The following is a 23,296-nucleotide window of genomic DNA, read 5'->3' as shown; positions in this document are numbered from 1 at the left end:
TATATATATATATATACACGACTACTATATTATATAATGGTCTGCATCTCCTGTCAAGTCTCCTCTCAGTAAAATTACATTGGTGTCTTCAAACTGGTCAAGGTAAAAATAATTACATTATATAAATTATTAAATATGGTGCCCCCTACGAAGCCTGGTGCTTATGAGAGCATGTAATTACCCTTTTAAAATACAAAATATGTTTTTAAGATTCAGATTAAATTCTCTTAGGTGTATTATCATTCCCTACCCTCTAATATAGAGTAAGTGTATGAGTATATTTTATTTCACTATTCTTAGACAACTCTGGGTCATCATTACGAACATCCATAATTACACTGTGCTAAGGTATTAAGCTTAAATACCATGTGTCCCTACTGAAAAACTCAGCCTATTGGGCTGCTAGCTGTTCCTTTTTACAGTAGAGAGTGATTCCTCTGCTCATAAAACTGTCAGGTGCTGCTAGGCTCTGGGTTTCAAAATTAAATTCCTTAGCACTGCGAAGAGACATTATCTTAAAACAGGCATTTATTATAAAAGTGATCATTAGCCACGGCTTACTTTTTCTTTCTTTTTTTTTAATTTCTTCTTATTTACTGGTTTAAGGTAAGTTCTGGCAAGGTTTGGAGAAAGTTAAATTTAGTCCAAACCATGTTGATCTGAAAATAAATACCTTTTCTCAGTCAAAATTCTAGATTTTTAAGAACTGCAAGATGCTTACGAGAACACGTAACATTGAAGAGATGTTGAGACAACTAAGTGTGCATAGTTCAACGATGCTTTAATGACTCTATCACGAAATTCCAGTAAGTCCACTGCATCATTAAGAACATTCCGAACCTAAACAAGGAGAAAGGAAATGCCAGCAAACAAAATTTTAGTAAGTTAGCAAGATTCTGAAACACACAAAAAATTCAATACATCTTTAACTACCTAATCATATGACAGAACAATCAGAAAATCTCTTAGAAATAAATTTAAAAAGGGCCTACAAAGATTTTTAACTCGTAAGCCAAACTGAACGATGTAGCAATAGAACAATAAAGTGAAAGATTCTCTTAATGCTGAGATAGAGTTAAAGAATGACAGCATAAAGAAGTTGGAGAGAAGCTATATGATTTCTGCCCAAAATGGGGTTAGATTTTACTTTAAAATTTAAGTTCTAAAAAAAGAGGCATAATTGCTTTAAAAATCAAAAATGGAATAGAAGGTATTAGTAAAGAAACCAACTAAATAGTGAAGAAATCAAAATGCAGAAGCTATTTCATATGTAAAAACACAGAGAAAATATATAAAAAAGCTAAGCACCAACTAACAAAGAGAAATTTGACTGTGACAGTTAAAATTGTTTTAAAAATTTACAATGGGGGCTTGGGGATTTAGCTCAGTGGTTCCACCGCCTGCCATGCAAGCGCAAGATCCCAAATTCGATCCCCAGTACAAAATTAATTAGTTAATTAAATTTAAAAAGTTTATAACAGATTACTTGGAAAGAATTTTAACAATATTTGCCAAGAATCTAGAAACTGACAAACTGCAATAAATCAAGAATAAGTGTTGGGCAAGTTAAACTTAATCACTGGTCAGCATGAAAATGAGCAAGGCAGTATAATAGGTGAAAACCAGTATAACAATGTAATTATATCTGCAACATAGTTCAGATATAAATTTTAAATAAATTAAATAATTTAAATAATTATTTAAATATGTTTCTTTAAATGTTTCTCAAAATATTATTTTTCTTAAAAAATGTGATACAGTATTAATAAACAATGAAAAAGTATGGAAGGAAAAATAGCAAGATAACTCAAGTTGCTTGTAAATACTACCAGGCATTGTTACGTCTGAATTAGTTTATGTATCCACAAAATTCTTATATTGTGGAATTTAGGGGAGATGATTAGTTTTACTCTCATGAATAAGCTTCATGCACTTTTAAACCGGAAAGTGGACCCTCATCAGATACCAAATCTACTGGCATCTTGATCTTGGACTTTCAGACCTCTAGAACCACGAGGAAAAAAGTTTTTGTTGTTTACAAGCTACTTGGGCTATGGTATCTTGTTACAGTAGCCTAAAAAAACTAAGGCAAATATATTATAGTTTCACTGTCTGTTGACCAACTCCCACTTCCTCAAAAATACTATCACATGATTAAAGAGGCAGAAAAATTGCATGAATGTATATCCTTTGACCCAGCAATGTCATTTGTAGAATCCTATCCCAAAAATAAAAAAGTAAAACTATAAAGTAACATATGCACCGGCTTTTCACCACAGCACAATTGGCAAAAGCAAAAGACTGCATACAGCCCAAATTGTGTTAAATAAACTATGGTACATTCTCACATACTACAGAGCTATAAACACAATGAGGAAGATGTATGGAGAGTTCAAAAATGTAAAATGTAGAGCAGTACATATGATACCTTTTATCTAAGAAAGTGAAGGATACAAAGATTTGTAGATTTGCTTCTATTGTAAAAAACAAGAAATATTAAACAGTATTCATAACATTAGAATTTATTTTTATTTTAAAACTATACTTTGAAATATAATAGCATCATTAATGTCTTTAAAAACCTTAGTCACAGGTAAAAATATCAAGAGTAAAACTGTAAACATTGGAATCTCAGTATAAACTCATGATGTATTTTTATCTTATCAAAAACAAAAACATTTTGTCTAGGAGTAATGATCAGTAGCAAGGAGCAAATGTAGCACCCAACTGAGGTTTCTAAATAATATCGTCATCCCCAATAGAAATGAGGCCTTCCTAGGAAAATGGCCGATCCCAAGACTGGACAGAAAATGTACAAAAGAAGCTGGGAACATTTTGTCACACCAGAAAGCAAGAAACCTACTGAAATCATGTCAAAAGAATACAAGAGGCAACTGTCCGAAGGTTGAACATTATGAACATTACAGAATAGTGACTGCAATGAGTTGAAACACATCATTTTAAACCTGTAATATGGGAAGAAGGCAAGGAAGAGAAAAATTAAAATGTGTATTTATGTATAGTTTTCTGGACAACAGACTTTGAGCTCACTGCAATAACTGGATGTGCTTAGATTATTTCTTTTTAGGGCAGGATAAAGGTTTTTTTTTTAAACCGTATATAGAATAGTTGAATTAAGTAAGTAGTGTTATTTCTGACTCACACTCACATGAATACAGGCATGTATGTGTGATAAGGTACTCTCAAAGATCTTTGCCTTCTAGTATTTGTGCCCTTATGTAAATCTACTTGCAAAGGATCGGACCTTGTAGCTTCCTTTCGTTGAATAGAATATGGTAAAAATGCTGAGATGTCACTTTTGACTTCAAGTTAAAAACAACAACAACAACAAAGCATGACTTACATCTGACTTGCACACTTGGGCTCTTCTCACTTTGTTGTTCTGATAAAGCAAGTTACCAGGTTGGGAGCTGCCATATACAAGGAACTGAGGGAAATCTACCATCAACAGCCAAAAAGAAACTGAAACCCTTAGTGTAAAAGACAGTGGTGACTGAATTCCACCAATAACCATGTCAGTAAGTTTGAAAATCTTCCTCTTCTTGAACCTTTAGATAAGACTAAAGCCCTGCTAACTAACACCCCCTTCATTGCAGCATTGAGAGAATCTGAACCAAAGGAGCTAACTAATCCATGCCTGGATTCCTTACATAAACTGAGAAACGACAAATACTGTTATTTCAAGCCACTAAATTTTGGGGGTAATAATATGGCAATAAATTGATATAGTATGGCTGCTAGACAACCAAGGGACAGAATATAGTGGCATATTTTTGTCTGTCCAGAATCAAATTATACCATTTCTAGTAATTATATCACGATTTTCTTTTGGTCAACTTTTCTTTCCACTAGTCTCAGTGACTAAGGAGTTCAATGAAATTGACTATCTTCTCTCCTTTCCCTTAATCAAATACCTTTAACTCAGACCTAGCGTATGAAATACAAGGCTGGGACTTAGAATATTGTTTATGTTAAAACAAAAACAGGTCCTTATCTTTTAGCTGTATACACTGAATTAAGCCCAGTGCATGTTAAGCAAGCACTCTACCACTGAGCTCCATTTCCAGTCCTACAATGAACTTTGTACAACTGAAATATGATACCTGAAGTTTCTTGGAAATAATTGGGAAAGAGAAAAATTAGACATGGATTTGAATGGGGCAGGCCTGATCATGAATCAGTGAATATTGTTGGACCATGAGCACATGGAGATTCATTACACGTTTTAAATTCTCCAAATACAAAGTCTTAAAAATTTAAAGTAAATAAAACAAAGGACAATTACAATGAAACAATTATGAATCTGGTGAACATATTGTCCAAATTTAGAAATCTGGATTATTAGACTAACAAGATATTTGAATAGAGTTGCCCAGGCAATCATATGCTTTTAATTTTTATATTAATTACAATAATAAGAATTATGAATGCTGAAGATAGAAACAACTGATGATACATATGAAGAAAAAAAGAAAGATAGTGCCTTTTTCTTTGGCAGAGAATTTGTAATGGTAGATCATTTCTGGCCTACTCCTCATAATTTTTTCAATTAATTTGTAACATATATGTTATCATCTGCAAGGCACTGAGCTACTGGAAGCCCTATAGGAGAGACAAAGCTGAGTGAAATATAGCACCTGCGCCCTTAAGGACTTTACAATTGAGTAAATGACTAATGATATCTGATCTGAAAATATTTCCCCCATCTTCTACTGCCAAGTCTCAACTTCTCTATAGTCATCTACAGAGTATTTTACTTCCGAATTACACATTAATCCCAAAATATGGCACTACGGCATTATGAATATTTTAATATGAGGGAAACTAAGAAAACAGAAGCAGGAAGGTCAGTCTGACCTTCCCTGTGATCTTCTCCCCTGAAGAAGTTGATGAAACCTAGGGAGAAATTTCTGATCTTCCCCTGAATCAGGTTATAAGAGCCTCATGTGAGAAGTACATTTAAAGGGAAGGAGCATCCTTATCTGGAAACAGAAGAACACAGAAGAGAATCTGGACTTGGCTGATTTTATCAGTGTATTGTTTTGTTTTGTTTTGTAGTGCTATGGCTCAAACTGAAGGTCTTACACATGGTAGGCAAGCACTCTATAACTGAGTAATTCTCAAAAGGCAAAGTGATGGCTTGGGTCTAGATGTCCCCCCAAAGCTTCACGGGGTCCTAGGCTTGATCTAGAGTGTGTGAAGCTGGAACTGATTCACGGTGCAAGGCTAGGCTCAAGGGCACCAGGACGAAGGGTGTGAGTGCTGCCTGCCCTAAGGGGTCCGAATGAGATAAAAGGGGCAGGGAGACATTAAGTTCCCCTTGTTGCCTTGTGCATGCCATGTTGTTTCTCCTCTGTGAAGCCTGTTTGCCATCCCAGCCACAGAGCCAGACAATTATGAACTGAAACCTCTACTAACTGTGAGCCAAATGAACTCCTTCCCCTCTAACTCTGGGCGTCAGGTATTTTGTCTCATCAAGGAGACAAAAGTAAAAGAGAGGTGATATTTAAAAATCAGGTTAAAGAAGTAAAACAATGCAACTCTGTCAAAAATTAGCAGGTTAGCCCTGCCTTGGAGTCAGCTCCAGAGTTAAAATGAATCTACTCCAGTGTTACAACTGCTTTAAACTTCCTTACTTAACTGAATCTACACATTCCCTAAATGCTTCCATATTTCACCAACTTGTCCTAAAACCATAACCACAATAACTATGGGCATGCAGGTGTTCATAAAGCATTCACATTTTGTTGTGAAAAAGTGACTAATGGCATAGTATCATACATCATGAAAAAATGTCTAATAGTATGATGGAATTCTTATGAGCTATAAATATAATTACCACAATAATTCTATACTCTGTATAGTGAACTAATGTGAAAAGAAACAGGTATAATATACCTTGGAGCATAACCATACCTGCATGGTTCTTCTTTTAGTTAATGTCACTTGAAAATTTTTCCACTCCCAACGTTGCTCCACCACATGTGCAAAAACAACATGCCCATTTCCACAGGCTCCAGCAATCTGAGTACCATCAACTGACCACGCAATATTAAATATGCTTCCAGTATTGGGTTTTTCTAAAGCATATGACCACTGGGGAAAGAGGAACAAAAGAAAAACTGATTAATCAAAAAAATTTTTAACAAACTTTTAAATTGAGCACACTCACATATTAAGGTAATTTTTAAAAGATATCTTTTAAAAGAATGTACCTTTATGTGGAATTACTGAAAATGGCTTTTGTTTGTTTATTTTTTGAGACAAGGTCTCACTGTGTAGTTCAAAGTGGCCTTGAATTCACTAGGTAGTCCAGGCTGGCCGCAAACTCACAGAGATCCTCCTGCCACAGGCTTGAGTGCTAGGATTATAGGCATATACCACTACTCCTGGCCTGAAAATGTTTTTTCTTCATTAATATCTACCAATAATTATAATTCGAAAATTATTAAAGAACATTCATGTAAAAGTATTTTTCATAATAAAATTATAATATGCTGAACTAAAGAAAGAGATATTTTAAGGTGTAGAGAAGAAAAATGTGATATAGTACATGAAATATCTCAAGAATTGTAAAAACCCACATTATTTTGATTCATGATTACTTATAATAACACAGAAAAAATAAGCAAAAATTCTGTAGAAAGACAAAGACGTCTTACATCTTAAGGTGCTCTATAACGTACCTCTACATGTAAAAACTCTGGCTACAACATTTGAAGAGCGTCACTAAAATTGAAACTAAACATGTAATGTAACTAAAAGGTTTCTGGCAAATAATCCCAAATCATGAAATTACAGATAAATGAATTATTTTTTCTTTTTAGAATGCAGTATGAACGCTCCTAGTATGGATCTGCATAAGAAAGTTATCTAGAAACCAGTATTTGCATCAACAAATACAAAACAATTTTTGTGCATATATAAAATTGAAAAAATAAACCTTTTGATAGATAGTATTGGATATATTTTCTTTAATTTTTCAAATGGAACAAATATACCTACTAGAAGGATAATTTATCTGACTACACTTACATACACATTCTCTTTCCATTCTTCCAACATAACGGCCTACAGTAAAATTAAAAGTCTTAAAGTTGTTGTTGCTTTTGGCTGGGTATTTTTAAAGTTCTGTTTCACATTATTACTTTTTCAGAAATAGCCATTATTAGGGGCTCTAATTCAATGGCAGAGCACATAATTAGCATGTATAAAGCCATGAATTCAATCTCCAGTACAAAAAAGGGTAGAGGGAAGAAGGGAGAGGAGGAGGAAGGAAGAGACAAAGGAAGGAAATTCATTATGAGTGCGGGTTCACTCTAACCACAAGTGCACAGCAAATCTTTTAAAAACAGGAAAAAAATTCACTAATTCATACAACTATAAAGCAAGATTTAAAATTCTTCATGAAAATTCACACAAAAAATAAAAATACCGAATGACTTCTTACAACTTTTCATCTCTTGGAATTCCTAATTGTTGCCTAAATAGCTTATGAGAAAGGCCTATTAATAGTGTTATCAAGCAGGAGGTAATGAACAAACTATAAATTTTGTTTCAGAAGCAAGATTAAAATATTTTAAACTTCCTTTTCTGAAATTACAAATAGATTTAAAAGACAATATAAACACTTGAAGCTATTGTTTGGAATATTAAACAGTCTGATGTACAGTTTTTAATTTTTACTCTTATTAGAACGTTTGCAGTACCTAATTATTACATCTTTTTGAAAGACAGCTGTGCTCACTACTATACCACCAATGCACACAATATGTTTTAAAAATTAAGTAATGACTGGCCTGGGCATGGTGATGCATGCCTGTAATTCCAGCACTAGGGAGGCTGAAGCAGGCAAATCATTGTGAGCCTGAGCCCACTTGGGCCACTTAGTGAGTTCAAGGCCAGTGTGAACTAAACAGCGAGACCCTGTTTCAAAAAGCTAAAAACTAATGAAGATGGGAACATCAAAGCCAAAAATACTCTGCTGCTGGAAATGAAATTGATTTATGTTTGACAAGAATTAAATACTACAGGAATACTATTTTACATAAAGATTAAAAGTTCTTGATACAAATGAAATTAACTTATTAATATGTTTAATGGTTTATTAATATATTTAATGATTTGGACCAGACTTATTGTGAACACCTCTCATTCTAAATCTGGTCTATTTCATTGTATTCTGTACAGATCTTACTTTAACTTTTAAACCATAGATTTCTATTTTTAGACTGTTTAAAGTATAGCTTTAAAATATCCAAAGATGGCTGTGGTATAATTCAGTAGTAGGGCATTTGCCTAGCATAATTCAATCCCCAAAACAAAACAACAAAAAACACACATATACACACAAACCCAAAATTAAATACATAAATAAATAAAACCACCCAAATAATTCAGCCAGAAAGAAAATGTTTACTAAAATAAACATAGATATATTTATCTAAAAAAATGATGGATGAATCATCCTAAGAAAAAATGGTAATGTTTAAGATAACATTAGCATCTTATATCCCTCTAATTTCTTCCACAGTCCATACAATTATACAAAAATTAAATACACAACTTGCAAATCATCCTAAAAACAAATTTCAAGGAATATAACAGTATGATGATGTAGACGCTAAATTTTTACATTCAAACTTTTTAAAAAATTATAGTTCAAAATTTAATTTAAATGTAAGAATTCTAAATTCAAGGGATTTTAGATAATTCTAGTAATTTAAAAATATGTAAGCAAATCTTAATCAATGTAAAAGAGATTTTAATATTAATTAAATTGGGAGACAGGGTTATATTTTGTCTAACCAATAAAATGGTGGTTGGAAATGGTGGTGCATGCCTGTAATCCCATGGCTGAGGCAGGAGGATCACCATGAGTTCTCCAGGCCATCTTGGGCTACCTAGTGAGTTCAAGGCCCATCTGAACTGTATAGCGAGACCCTGTCTCAAACAAATGAATACTTTTCATTGGTAAGTTTGATCGGGGATCAAACTTGGGACCTTGTGCTTGCAAAGCAGGTCACGGAACCACTGAGCTAAATCCCCAGCCCAAAAATATATATTTACTATCTGCGCTTTTTCATTTTTAAAAATGGTACCAGGGATTAAATCCAGCGCCTTGCCCATGCTAGAAAAGCAAAACATGAGCTACATCCCTAGCTCTTATTTGTGCTTTTATTTATTGATTTATTTTTTTAAACTTCAGTTCCATTTTTTTTTAATTGGTACATTTTAGATATACGATATAGTTACACTCATCATTGAGATCTGGTACCTTTACTTTGGTTCTTATTTTTTCCCCATTCCCCTAGCCTCTCTTCCCCGCTCTACACTTCCCTATTTACAGACTTCACTGATTTTTATGTTTTGTGCAGTACTGTGGGTTGAATCCATGGGTACTCTACCACTGAGCTACATCCCCAGCACCATTTCTTTACAAGTTTCAAACTTGTAATCCTTTTGCCTCTGCCTCCTGATTAGCTGTAATTATAGGTATACAGTATACCACCATGCCAGGCTTTAATTATGCTTTTGTGGGGGGTACTGGAGATTGAACTTAGGACCTTGCACTTGCGAGGCAGGGGCAGTACTATTGAGCTAAATCACCAGCCCCTTACTTAAGTTTTTAGATTTTAACACTATAAGTTTTGTCTTTTCCCCAAATGTGCTACAGAATACTTGTATTAATTATCACCTCTAGGAGGGAATGAGAATTCTCCCTAGTTGGATTTTAGTGAGAATGGTAGTATAAACATTGAAGATGAATTTTTTTAACTATCCCTTTTGATGAGGCTGACAACATACAACCCCCAAATTAGCATGTCGGTAAGCAGAAGCAGGAAGGTCACCGTGGCCCTTCTCCCACTCCTCTCAAGGTAGGTGAGAACACCCTATTGGACAGGTGCCCAACATCAACACTGGAAGTAAGGAATATTCTTATCCCCAAACACCAGGACACACTGAAGAAATTGAAAATGCTTTGCTAAATACTACAGTTGGGATACAGTTTGAGTATCCTCCAAGGTTTCATGAATTCAAATTTCATCCCTGCTATGAGATATAAAGAGGGTGGAAATGTAATGCCTTTGGGAGATGATTAAGATTAGATAAGGTTAGGGGAAAACATGAGAACCAAGACCTGGCATGTAAAGGTATAAGATCCCAGTAACGAATGTAACTGTACTGTCTACCTAGAATGTAACAATAAATTAAAATTTTTAAAAAAGATTAGATAAGGTTATTAGGACAGAGCCCCTATGACTGAACCCTGGACTTTACAAGACAGACAAACAGATACACATACAAATTCCTTCTTGTCCCTTGCCGTATGTTGCCTTTTGTCACCTCTGGACTCTGCCACTAATTGTACCATTAGTGGTACAGATGTGGCCCCCAGACTGTGCACATCCATAACCGTGAACCAAAATAAACCTATTTTCTTTTCAAATGTACTCAGTCTGCATTATTATCAATAGAAAATGGACCTATACAATCATGTTCCCCTTGTTTGTTAACATTACATCAGACTCCCCGATCTAATCATATTTCGCCATGACTGTCCACTCATAATCAAACCTAAGCATACAAACAGACAGACTGCTCTGTTTCTTGGGCTTTCTGAAGGCTTCCATTTTGTGAACTTATATTAAAACACATTTTTTTTTTTCTTGTGAACCTATCTTTTCTTATAGGGTCCTCAATCCTGAACCTAAGATTGGGAAGGTAAGACTATTTTTCCTGTCCTACTCTCACTATGTTTTCCTTCTCCATTAACTGGATTATTCCTTGCTTCAACATATTACTTAAAGCATGCAGAGACCAGCAGCTTCTGTATTGCCTGTGAGATTATTAGAAATGCAAATTTATGGGCCCTCCCCTAAATTATTAAATCTGACAATCTAGAGATGAGGGAGAGGAAAGCTTTTAAGGGGCTGAGGTAATTATTACACACATAAAATTAAGATACTGGTTTTCATGTTGGCTGTATATTACATTAGTTTGGGTGACTTTTTTTTTCAAAAAGAAAACCAAAAATCCAGGCCCTAATTCAAACAAATAAATCTGAAATCTGTTAAGTAGGATCTTGGCATGTTTTGAAAATTTTAGGTGATATTAATGAAAAGCTACTGTTTCAAAAGAAAAGTAAAACTTGTGATTTGGCTAAGACTATATTAGAAGTGGGCTCTCTGATAGTTCCTTGCTAATTTATCTACCATTGCGTAATAAATTAGATGGCCCTTATCTTTACCTCTAAACCAGCCTCTCCCAGCAATGTATAAATGTGGCTTCTTATATTCAAACTACATTTTTCTCTTTGACTTTTTGTTAAAATTTCAAATATAAACTAAAATGGGGAGAATAAAATAAAGCAGTGGCTCTCAAACTTTACTGTTTAGATATTATTTATATAGATTACTGCCCTTACCCCAGAGTGTCTAATTTAGCAAATGTAGCGTGAGGCCTAAGAATCTGCATTTCTAACAAGTCCCTAGGGTTACTGAGCCAAAGACCACACTTAGAGAATGTCCACCATTTACCCATTATTCAGAGTCCAACAGTTATCAGCTAATAGCTAATTATCATTTCATCTGTACCATCATACATGGCCCAGTTTGTTTTGAAGCAAATTTCTAACATATCATCTTACAACTAAATATTTTTGTATATACCAGTTCTATTAGTCAACTTTTCCATTGCTGGGAAAAAATACCTGACACCTACAACTTAGAGGTTTATTTGGCTGTTTCAGAGGGCTCAGGCTCATGGTTGGTTGGCTCTAGAGCAGAAACATCATGGTAGAAGGGCTTGACAGAGGAATTCTGTTCACTTCAGGGTAGCTTAATGCAAAGTAGGGCAACAGTGCCGGCAAGAGACATCCCTACAAAGGACATACTCCTGAATAACCCACCTCTAACTGGGTCCCATCTTCTAAAAGCATATTCAGCTATGAATATCAGTAGATTGATCCACTTATGAGCATAGTGGTCCCATGACCCAATCACCCTTCCAGGAATCGCGGAATCCAGTCAAGTTGACAAATAAGCTTAACCATTACATTCCACCCCTTGTCAACTTGACAGCCAAACAGATCTCCCTAAGCCATACTTAATCTGCAAATACGGATAACAAGGTCACAGTCCTGCCTAACATGATGTAACTAACCTGTGTACAACTGAAAACACACTACAATAAGTTCCCAACTTACAAATGGTTCCAAACCAGAACATTTGTAAGTTGTATTTAAGTCCAACAAAGTGAGTCTTATACACCTCTGACACAAATATACAATGTATATTGCTTAGCCCTTCCTGGTAGTCCATATCACCACTGCTTTTCTTCTTGCTTCAGGACATCCTGAGCTCTGATTAGGCTACTGTCATTAGCTCAAGTACTGTGAGCTACTTCTGCTATTTGTTCAAATCTATGAATGTTTACAACACAAGGTCTGTTTGTATCTGTGAAAGTTTACAACCTGAATATAAGTCAGGGACTTACAGTAATCCCTTCCCAAGTCTCAATAGTTCAAGCATTCTCAAAAGTCCAAGGCCAAGTCTCTTCTGAGACTCAAGGCAAGTTCGTAGCTGTGAACCCATATAAACTTAAAGACACAGCTGGTGTGATGGTGCACACCTGTAAACCCAGCACTTGGGAGGCTAGGCAGGAGGACCACAGTGAGTTCAAACCAAACCTGGCTACATAGTGAGTCTAAGGCCAGGCTGAACTACATAGAATGACCCTGTCTCCAAATAAATAAATAATACCTAAAAAATTAAACACACAAATTACATATTCCAAACATATAATGATAGAGAGTAAATGTTCCCATTGGAAAAGAAAGGACTATAGGGACAGAAAAGACTAAAATCAAGCAGTGCAAACATTAAATCCCATAGTGTGTGCTTTGTAAGCACAAGGACCCAAGTTCAATCCCCAGTACCAAAAAAAAAAAAAAAAAAAATGTGGGGGGTACTGGAGATTGAACTTAGGACCTTGCACTTGCGAGGCAGGGGCAGTACTATTGAGCTAAATCACCAGCCCCTTACTTAAGTTTTTAGATTTTAACACTATAAGTTTTGTCTTTTCCCCAAATGTGCTACAGAATACTTGTATTAATTATCACCTCTAGGAGGGAATGAGAATTCTCCCTAGTTGGATTTTAGTGAGAATGGTAGTATAAACATTGAAGATGAATTTTTTTAACTATCCCTTTTGATGAGGCTGACAACATACAACCCCCAAATTAGCATGTCGGTAAGCAGAAGCAGGAAGGTCACCGTGGCCCTTCTCCCACTCCTCTCAAGGTAGGTGAGAACACCCTATTGGACAGGTGCCCAACATCAACACTGGAAGTAAGGAATATTCTTATCCCCAAACACCAGGACACACTGAAGAAATTGAAAATGCTTTGCTAAATACTACAGTTGGGATACAGTTTGAGTATCCTCCAAGGTTTCATGAATTCAAATTTCATCCCTGCTATGAGATATAAAGAGGGTGGAAATGTAATGCCTTTGGGAGATGATTAAGATTAGATAAGGTTAGGGGAAAACATGAGAACCAAGACCTGGCATGTAAAGGTATAAGATCCCAGTAACGAATGTAACTGTACTGTCTACCTAGAATGTAACAATAAATTAAAATTTTTAAAAAAGATTAGATAAGGTTATTAGGACAGAGCCCCTATGACTGAACCCTGGACTTTACAAGACAGACAAACAGATACACATACAAATTCCTTCTTGTCCCTTGCCGTATGTTGCCTTTTGTCACCTCTGGACTCTGCCACTAATTGTACCATTAGTGGTACAGATGTGGCCCCCAGACTGTGCACATCCATAACCGTGAACCAAAATAAACCTATTTTCTTTTCAAATGTACTCAGTCTGCATTATTATCAATAGAAAATGGACCTATACAATCATGTTCCCCTTGTTTGTTAACATTACATCAGACTCCCCGATCTAATCATATTTCGCCATGACTGTCCACTCATAATCAAACCTAAGCATACAAACAGACAGACTGCTCTGTTTCTTGGGCTTTCTGAAGGCTTCCATTTTGTGAACTTATATTAAAACACATTTTTTTTTTTCTTGTGAACCTATCTTTTCTTATAGGGTCCTCAATCCTGAACCTAAGATTGGGAAGGTAAGACTATTTTTCCTGTCCTACTCTCACTATGTTTTCCTTCTCCATTAACTGGATTATTCCTTGCTTCAACATATTACTTAAAGCATGCAGAGACCAGCAGCTTCTGTATTGCCTGTGAGATTATTAGAAATGCAAATTTATGGGCCCTCCCCTAAATTATTAAATCTGACAATCTAGAGATGAGGGAGAGGAAAGCTTTTAAGGGGCTGAGGTAATTATTACACACATAAAATTAAGATACTGGTTTTCATGTTGGCTGTATATTACATTAGTTTGGGTGACTTTTTTTTTCAAAAAGAAAACCAAAAATCCAGGCCCTAATTCAAACAAATAAATCTGAAATCTGTTAAGTAGGATCTTGGCATGTTTTGAAAATTTTAGGTGATATTAATGAAAAGCTACTGTTTCAAAAGAAAAGTAAAACTTGTGATTTGGCTAAGACTATATTAGAAGTGGGCTCTCTGATAGTTCCTTGCTAATTTATCTACCATTGCGTAATAAATTAGATGGCCCTTATCTTTACCTCTAAACCAGCCTCTCCCAGCAATGTATAAATGTGGCTTCTTATATTCAAACTACATTTTTCTCTTTGACTTTTTGTTAAAATTTCAAATATAAACTAAAATGGGGAGAATAAAATAAAGCAGTGGCTCTCAAACTTTACTGTTTAGATATTATTTATATAGATTACTGCCCTTACCCCAGAGTGTCTAATTTAGCAAATGTAGCGTGAAGCCTAAGAATCTGCATTTCTAACAAGTCCCTAGGGTTACTGAGCCAAAGACCACACTTAGAGAATGTCCACCATTTACCCATTATTCAGAGTCCAACAGTTATCAGCTAATAGCTAATTATCATTTCATCTGTACCATCATACATGGCCCAGTTTGTTTTGAAGCAAATTTCTAACATATCATCTTACAACTAAATATTTTTGTATATACCAGTTCTATTAGTCAACTTTTCCATTGCTGGGAAAAAATACCTGACACCTACAACTTAGAGGTTTATTTGGCTGTTTCAGAGGGCTCAGGCTCATGGTTGGTTGGCTCTAGAGCAGAAACATCATGGTAGAAGGGCTTGACAGAGGAATTCTGTTCACTTCAGGGTAGCTTAATGCAAAGTAGGGCAACAGTGCCGGCAAGAGACATCCCTACAAAGGACATACTCCTGAATAACCCACCTCTAACTGGGTCCCATCTTCTAAAAGCATATTCAGCTATGAATATCAGTAGATTGATCCACTTATGAGCATAGTGGTCCCATGACCCAATCACCCTTCCAGGAATCGCGGAATCCAGTCAAGTTGACAAATAAGCTTAACCATTACATTCCACCCCTTGTCAACTTGACAGCCAAACAGATCTCCCTAAGCCATACTTAATCTGCAAATACGGATAACAAGGTCACAGTCCTGCCTAACATGATGTAACTAACCTGTGTACAACTGAAAACACACTACAATAAGTTCCCAACTTACAAATGGTTCCAAACCAGAACATTTGTAAGTTGTATTTAAGTCCAACAAAGTGAGTCTTATACACCTCTGACACAAATATACAATGTATATTGCTTAGCCCTTCCTGGTAGTCCATATCACCACTGCTTTTCTTCTTGCTTCAGGACATCCTGAGCTCTGATTAGGCTACTGTCATTAGCTCAAGTACTGTGAGCTACTTCTGCTATTTGTTCAAATCTATGAATGTTTACAACACAAGGTCTGTTTGTATCTGTGAAAGTTTACAACCTGAATATAAGTCAGGGACTTACAGTAATCCCTTCCCAAGTCTCAATAGTTCAAGCATTCTCAAAAGTCCAAGGCCAAGTCTCTTCTGAGACTCAAGGCAAGTTCGTAGCTGTGAACCCATATAAACTTAAAGACACAGCTGGTGTGATGGTGCACACCTGTAAACCCAGCACTTGGGAGGCTAGGCAGGAGGACCACAGTGAGTTCAAACCAAACCTGGCTACATAGTGAGTCTAAGGCCAGGCTGAACTACATAGAATGACCCTGTCTCCAAATAAATAAATAATACCTAAAAAATTAAACACACAAATTACATATTCCAAACATATAATGATAGAGAGTAAATGTTCCCATTGGAAAAGAAAGGACTATAGGGACAGAAAAGACTAAAATCAAGCAGTGCAAACATTAAATCCCATAGTGTGTGCTTTGTAAGCACAAGGACCCAAGTTCAATCCCCAGTACCAAAAAAAAAAAAAAAAAAAGTTTTCACATGATTGGTATTCCTAGCAACTGTACCATTATCTCCCCCAATTGGTAGACAGAAGAAAAATGTATATAGGAGTAATAGCTGGATTGGCCTAAATATACACATTATAGGAACTTTTGCATGATTTTAACATGTAGAAAACATAGAGCATTCATCAAATAAAAATGAAATCCTGTGCTTCAAGATAATTTGATTTAAATTTAAATGTTTAGGTACCATTATCATTAAAAAGCAAATTTAAATTTATTAATAAAAATTTAAAATCTGTAGTCATTTTTTAAAAAGCTGTTTAAGTTACTCAACTACAGAAAGTTTACTTAAATCTAAGTCTCACCAAAGTAAACACAGTACAATAATACAGTAATAAATACAGTAAATCTAATAATTTATCATTATTTAATTTATTGTTTTATCATAATATTTAAACATCTGTTTGTTTATTAGTACTCTAAATAGAGGGTAAGGTACTCCTAAAGAACATGTATGGATATTAGTCTCTTTAATAGCCAAAGCACATGAAGGTTTGCTGAATGAATGAATGAGTTTGCCTTTGTCCTTAAGGAATCATTCTTTCCCCAAGCTCAACTAAAACTTAATGAAAGTAGACTTTTAAAATTAAAAAATTCAGTGCTTGCTTCGGCAGCACATACACTAAAATTTAAATATTCAAAGGATAAACTGAAAGCTGGAGATTTAAAATTTTTAAATTAGCCTCCTCAGGAAAAAAAAAAAACTTATTGAATGGATCAATTCCATTAGTGAATTAGTCAAAAGGTTGCACTAATATAACTTTAAAAACTAAAACAATACATTTTGTTTGCAGAGTAATTTACTAAAATGCAACATTTCTAGATACTCTCTACATTAGATGCTGATTTTAAAAAAATTAAAAGTAAATTTTATAACAGAAATATAATTTTAGGGCCGGGGATTCAGCAGTTCAGTGGCCTGCCTTGCAAGCGCAAGGACCCGAGTTCAATTCCTGGTACAAAAAAAAAAAAAAAAAAAAAAAAACAACAACAACAACAACAACAAAAAAAAAACCTAAAAATCTAATTTTGCATTATTTGCTTTGTTCTCAATTTCGGGTCTTATAAAGGTAGTAAAGTTCCCATATTTTATGGCTTATACTTTGAGGCTTTCTATTACTTGCATCCAAATATAATAAAATGTTGAATAAGTCTGAAGTCCTAGGATCAGCCATATTTCACATTTCACCAGCACTGCTTGAGTTTTTCCCACTTCTGGCATAACATGCATAGTATTGCCTCTTCTTAGATTTAAAAAATAGTGTCATAGAATTATATAGAATTACAGACACTCACAATTATTTTGTAGATGAGGAACCTAACACCCAGAAAGAGCCTTCAACTTCATATATTCACTCCTGGAGTGTTTGTTTGTTTTGGTATCAGGGATCAAACTTAAGACCTCAAACTTGTCAGGGAGGTGCTGTGCCACTGAGCTAAATCCCTGTCTCCAACCCTGAAATTTTGACTTTGGAGTACTATAAACATGACAATTCTACCCCTACATTAAAGTATAATTTTTAAATTAAATTAAGTTTCAAAATAAATTAACTAAAGCTAATTTAATTTAAAAATAAAATAAGCAACATATTAGACAACACAATATAAAAAACAATTGAGAAAATTGCTATAAACTGTTGATGATACATTCCTTTGAGAGAAGAGACCAGATTTTTTTCCTTCTGTATTCTCTCAAATTACTTATATGTGCAAGCTATTCTCCAACAGGGAAATAAACATTTAAGTTAAAAATAATGACTATAATGACTTTTATAATGCAACCTCATTTTTCTCTTTACTGTGCCTACATAAAAATATTACTTTGAAAGAATCCTCAAAAACATAATTCAGTACATTAAATTCGTAAAACTATATATTCACAAATTAAGTTTAAATCAAAGAGAAAATAGATACAAAGTTTCTTACATTTTTAAGATTTAGTACCTGATTTTTTTGTTTTGTTTTTTTTATTGTTGTTTTTTAAGACAGGGTCTCACTATGTACTTGAGACTGACCTGGAACTCACTGTGGAGCCCAGGCTGGTCTTGAACTCACAGCGATCCTCCTGCCTCAGCCTCCCGAGTGCTGGGATTACAGGCTTATGCCACCACACCCAGCTTACTACCTGATTTTTAATATTACATTTTCTAATGTAGTCACTCTCATGTAAATAGCAAATTATAGGTTGCCTTAAATGTATGTCACTGACAATTAAAAGTTACATGTGTCAGACCAGTTACCACAAAAAATGAATTATTGCAATTATTTTATTTGAATGAAGCAATTAATGAATATATAGGTCTTTTTAATATAACTGAATATTCAAAACAAAGAGAATCATATTATCTTACAAAAGCAATAGCACCACCTGCTGATAAACAAAAGCAACAATGTCTCTTAATTAAAAAGACCAAAAGTAACAGATTTTTCCATTGAATTCTATTCTGTTTAACACAGTGAAATTCATGAATTAGTCTGCATATTTACTTATAATTATGCTAATTTGAACATATGAGTGACATAACTGAATATGCATTTCTTAAAAATCATAGATAAAAATAAATATTATGGAATCTAGGAAAAAATTACTTTTATGGCTCCAATTCATTCCATATGTAATTCATTTGTAACACAATTTATTTTCCTTACCACCCAGTCATATAGTCTAGTTTGTATATTTAAAAAATATTCCCTAGTCACCTTACCTAAAATAATGTTATGTTCCTTTCCCAAATGAATATTTTATAGCACTAATCAGTTCTTGATATATTACAAATTCCTTTGGGGCTATGTTCATAGTCTCTATCTGCTGTAATAAACACTCTCAAAACCAGGGAATTTATTTTGTTTACTGATGTTTCCTTAATAAAGCATATAATATACCTTGATATTTGTGAAATATGAAAATTAGCAAATGAATATGCAATGCACTACATACTTTCTTGAGGGTGTAACAGTTGTGTCAGAAGTTTCAAGGCTCTCAACAGATTTTACCAAATTATACTTGAGGAAAGTTGTACCAACTAATTATAGCATGAATGCTATGTAAGGAGGGCATTTTCGTCTTTTCTGATGAATAGGAAATGATATGATACTCATTATGCATTTTTTTGAGTTCTGGGAACATTTATACTTCTTTATCCTTCTATTCACTTTGTCTGTTTGTTTGTTTGTTACCAAGGATTGAATTTGGGCCCTTGTGCTTGCGAGGCAGGCAGCGGAACCAGTGAGCTAAATCTTCAGCTCACCTTCTGTTCATTTTATTCATTAATTTCTATTAGATTTCTCTTAAAATAATTTTTGTCTCTTCATGGGTATTTTCTATTCATTCAGATGTTATTCTGTTTTCTTTTAGGCCCCTGAACATATTTAAGATCACTGACTTAATCTCTGTCAATTAAGTCCAATACTTGGGTTAGAGGTGACTTCTGTCAATTTCTTTCCTTTTTTCCTGTGAAGAGGCCATACTTTCCAGCTTCTTAGGATGTCTTGTAATGTTTTGTTGAAAAGTGAACGCTTTTAATACCATAATGTGGTAACTCTAGAAAATCAGATCCCCAGATCTTCAGTGTGTAGTGTTGTTTGTTGAGGGCTGCAGACTTCTGTTTACTTAGTGACTTTTCCAGACTATTTTTGCAAAGACTATTGCTTTCACTGGTGATCACTAAAGCCACTATTTCATCATTTCAGCAGTCAGAATAGTCACTTAGTAGAGTGAAAAAGAAAATTCTTTTTTTTTTTTTTTTTTTTTTTTTTTTTTTTTTTTATTTTTTTTTTTTTTTTTGGTTTACAGGGTCTATGTAGTTGAGGCTGACCTGGAACTCACTATGTAGCCCAGGCTGCTCTCAAACTCACAACAATCCTTCTGCCTCAACCTCCTGAGTGCTGGGATTATAGGCATGCGCCACCACACCCAGCTGCAAAAAATAAAATTCTATCCCATTCTTTTCACTTAGCTGTGACATGGGTCACTTCTTTTAACACCAAACAAATCCTGCAAGTCTGCTTTTAGTTTTCACCTCCAGCTTGTGCATAGCATAAAGATTTGCTAGTGTTACAAGCTTAGCATTTTCTCTGATCTTTTCCAAGCATGTGTCTTGGGCCTACTCATATATATTACACAGTGCACACCTCAGTATTTGCAGGAGCTCGCCAATGCCTTTATTATTCCGTGCATCCTCCTCCATGGGCTCCTTCTGCCCAAGACCTTGGGTCTGTTTGCTGCATGCACCATCCATCATCCCCTGCCTCAACTGGCTATAGGAAGTACATGTCTTTATGTTCTTTTAAAAAGGACACCTGGCGCAGCCGATCTATATCTCCACACCTTCGGAATCTGGATGCTATTCTGACATTTCAAAATTTGAGTCAGGAACCTGTCTTTTTTAAAAAAAAATTTAGGACGCCTTCTCCCACCCCAGCCGCCATCACTCCATCATCAGGAAGGTAGCCAGGCGGGCGCCCCTGAACCCCCAAAACTCCCCTTACCCCCCAACGCACTCTCAGACCTCCTGATTGTGCCAGTCTTTGGACCCACTCTGCAGAGGCAGAGGTGGTTATCAAGGGTATTTTTCTGAGTTCCCAACTTTGAACATCTTTAAAGAAAGGGCGTGGGAAACCTGTAATAGAATGTTGTGGAGTTCAACCATTCAGAAGATTGGGGAACTCAATCTGGGCCTTTCAGCCTGAGGTCAATCAGCGTCATGGGGTTCAGCCATCAGCTAACTGAGATCAGGGGTCTTGCGTCCTTGCTCTGCCTGAGCCATTAAATGGTAAATATACTACACTGAAATTTTGTTCACTGCAGACATGTTCTGGACTGCTTCTTGATTTCAATTTAATTCAAATGATGTAAGGGTGATAGACTAGTGACTACCACCGGTGGTCAGTGTCCAAGTTGTGCTTGATCTTAATGTGCTGCTGATTGTATCAGTTGGAATAAAGCATTGCTGTTGATTTGATGAGCTGTTTTCTCTGATGTTATGAAGATGAGAATGTCTGTGGGTCGTTAGAGACACAGAAGCTAGGGCGCAACTATATCAGGAAGATTTGGGTGATAATCCAGAGATTAAACCAAGGACAGTCCGACAACAAAAATAAAAATGAGAAAACACTTAAACAAGACACAAAGACAGACTTCCAGTTCACCAATGGCAAACAGTAGGGCAAATGAGGACGAAAAGGCCGATAGTGAACCACCAGGACACACTGAACTCAAAGCACAGGAAGTAACAAAACATATCAATCAGGCTCTAGAAAAATTCAAAACAGAAATAATTTCCCAGATAACCATAAAGATAGTGAGCAAAATGGAAGTCGTGATTCAAGACTCTAGAGCAGAAACTGACAAAAAAATAGATGAGCTCAGGACCATGATAGAAGCCATGAAGGCCCAGCATAAGAAAGAAATGGAAAAAATAAACGCCCAACATAGGAAAGAAATAGAATCCATAAAACAGATTCAAACAGATATCCAGGAGATTAAACACTCTATTGAAAGTGTACGCAACAGAATAAAAGAATGCGAAGATAGGCTCTCAGATATAGAAGATAAGATTGCAGTCAGTGACCATGAAAAGAGAGGTCTCTTAAAAACAGTAAGAGATCATGAGAAATCGATCCAACAACTCCTAGATGATGCAAAGAAGAATAACATAAGACTGATAGGAATCCATGAAGTAGCAGGAGAAAATACAAATGACTTTAAAAAGCTGTTTGCAGAATTAATGACAGAAAACTTCCCAAACAGAGGGGAAGAATTTGACATTCAGATAACTGAGGCATATAGGACCCCAACTAGCTACAATCCAAAAAAATCTACACCTAGACATATAATAATCAAGATCCCAGAAACCCAACAGAACAACAAAAATACTACAAGCAGTAAGAGAAAAGAAACAAATCACATACAAAGGAAAGCCCATCAGAATCACAGCAGACTTTTCAACACAAACCCTTGGGACAAAGAGACCCTGGAATGAGATATTTCAAGTACTAAAAGAGAACAACCTCCAACCTAGACTGATGTATCTTGAAAAACTCTCTTTCAAAATGGATGGGGAAATAAGACACTTCTACGACAAAGAACACCTGAGAAACTACATGAATACCAAACCAGCACTACAAGGAATTCTAAACAAGATCCTAGAAAAAGACAATGAAGGCAACAACACCATGAGGCCCAATGGAGCAAATCAAATATGCAAGGCAAGAAATTAAAAGGAGAAGATGAAAAAGTAGAAAGAGTCAACAAAAGCCCAATAACATGTCAATAATAAGTCAGTACATATCAATTATAACCAGCAATGTCAATGGCCTCAACTCACCAATCAAGAGAAACAGACTGGCAAAATGGAATAAGAAGCAAAATACAACAATATGTTGTATACAAGAAACACACCTAGTGCAAAAAGAAGCCCATAGACTGAAAGTGAAAAGATAGAAACAATTCTCCATGTGACAGGAGCCCAGAAAAAAACAGGGGTAGCAATCTTATTTGCAGACAAAGTAAATTTCAAACCCAAACTGATTCTAGCATTATCGATGTAGGACGGTACTGTATCATACCTCTATGAATGTAAAATATCTTGTATCTGCTTTATGATACATAGTAGGGACTGTGCTTTATCAGAGCTACATTTAATGATATTACTCTAGAATGTTCTCTTTCCAGATGATGATTAAGATGCTAATAAAATAAAAATGGTCCCAGGTACCACAACAGCAACACAACTTTGCTGTTTTCTGGATATTATTCTTTTCTTTGTTTTTTGTTTTGTTTTGTTTTTAATGGAATGTGCTGAATGTCTATAATTTTGTTCAGATGACTGCAGAACCTGGAAAAGCTGTTGCTGC

At 35.3% G+C, this 23,296-nt stretch overlaps 1 protein-coding gene across 2 annotated transcripts in view; it reads right to left on the bottom strand.

Annotated features, from left to right (window-relative positions):
• Positions 1-23,296, bottom strand: part of Ift80 (intraflagellar transport 80) — a 103,506-nt gene that overhangs the window by 37,685 nt on the left and 42,525 nt on the right. For both annotated transcript variants that reach the window (XM_033759344.1, XM_010623165.3), the window contains exons 9-10: positions 5,938-6,117; positions 722-840 (exon numbers count right to left, since the gene is read on the bottom strand). In XM_033759344.1, the coding sequence (XP_033615235.1) occupies positions 722-840; positions 5,938-6,117 (299 nt within the window). The remainder of the gene's footprint in view (positions 1-721; positions 841-5,937; positions 6,118-23,296) is intronic.

Source organism: Fukomys damarensis, unplaced genomic scaffold, assembly GCF_012274545.1.
Source record: "Fukomys damarensis isolate Sample0158 unplaced genomic scaffold, DMR_v1.0_HiC HiC_scaffold_37, whole genome shotgun sequence".
NCBI lineage: Eukaryota > Metazoa > Chordata > Mammalia > Rodentia > Bathyergidae > Fukomys > Fukomys damarensis.
The sequence above is the reverse complement of the archived record's forward strand: the minus strand, read 5'-3'. Positions and strand labels throughout refer to the sequence as shown.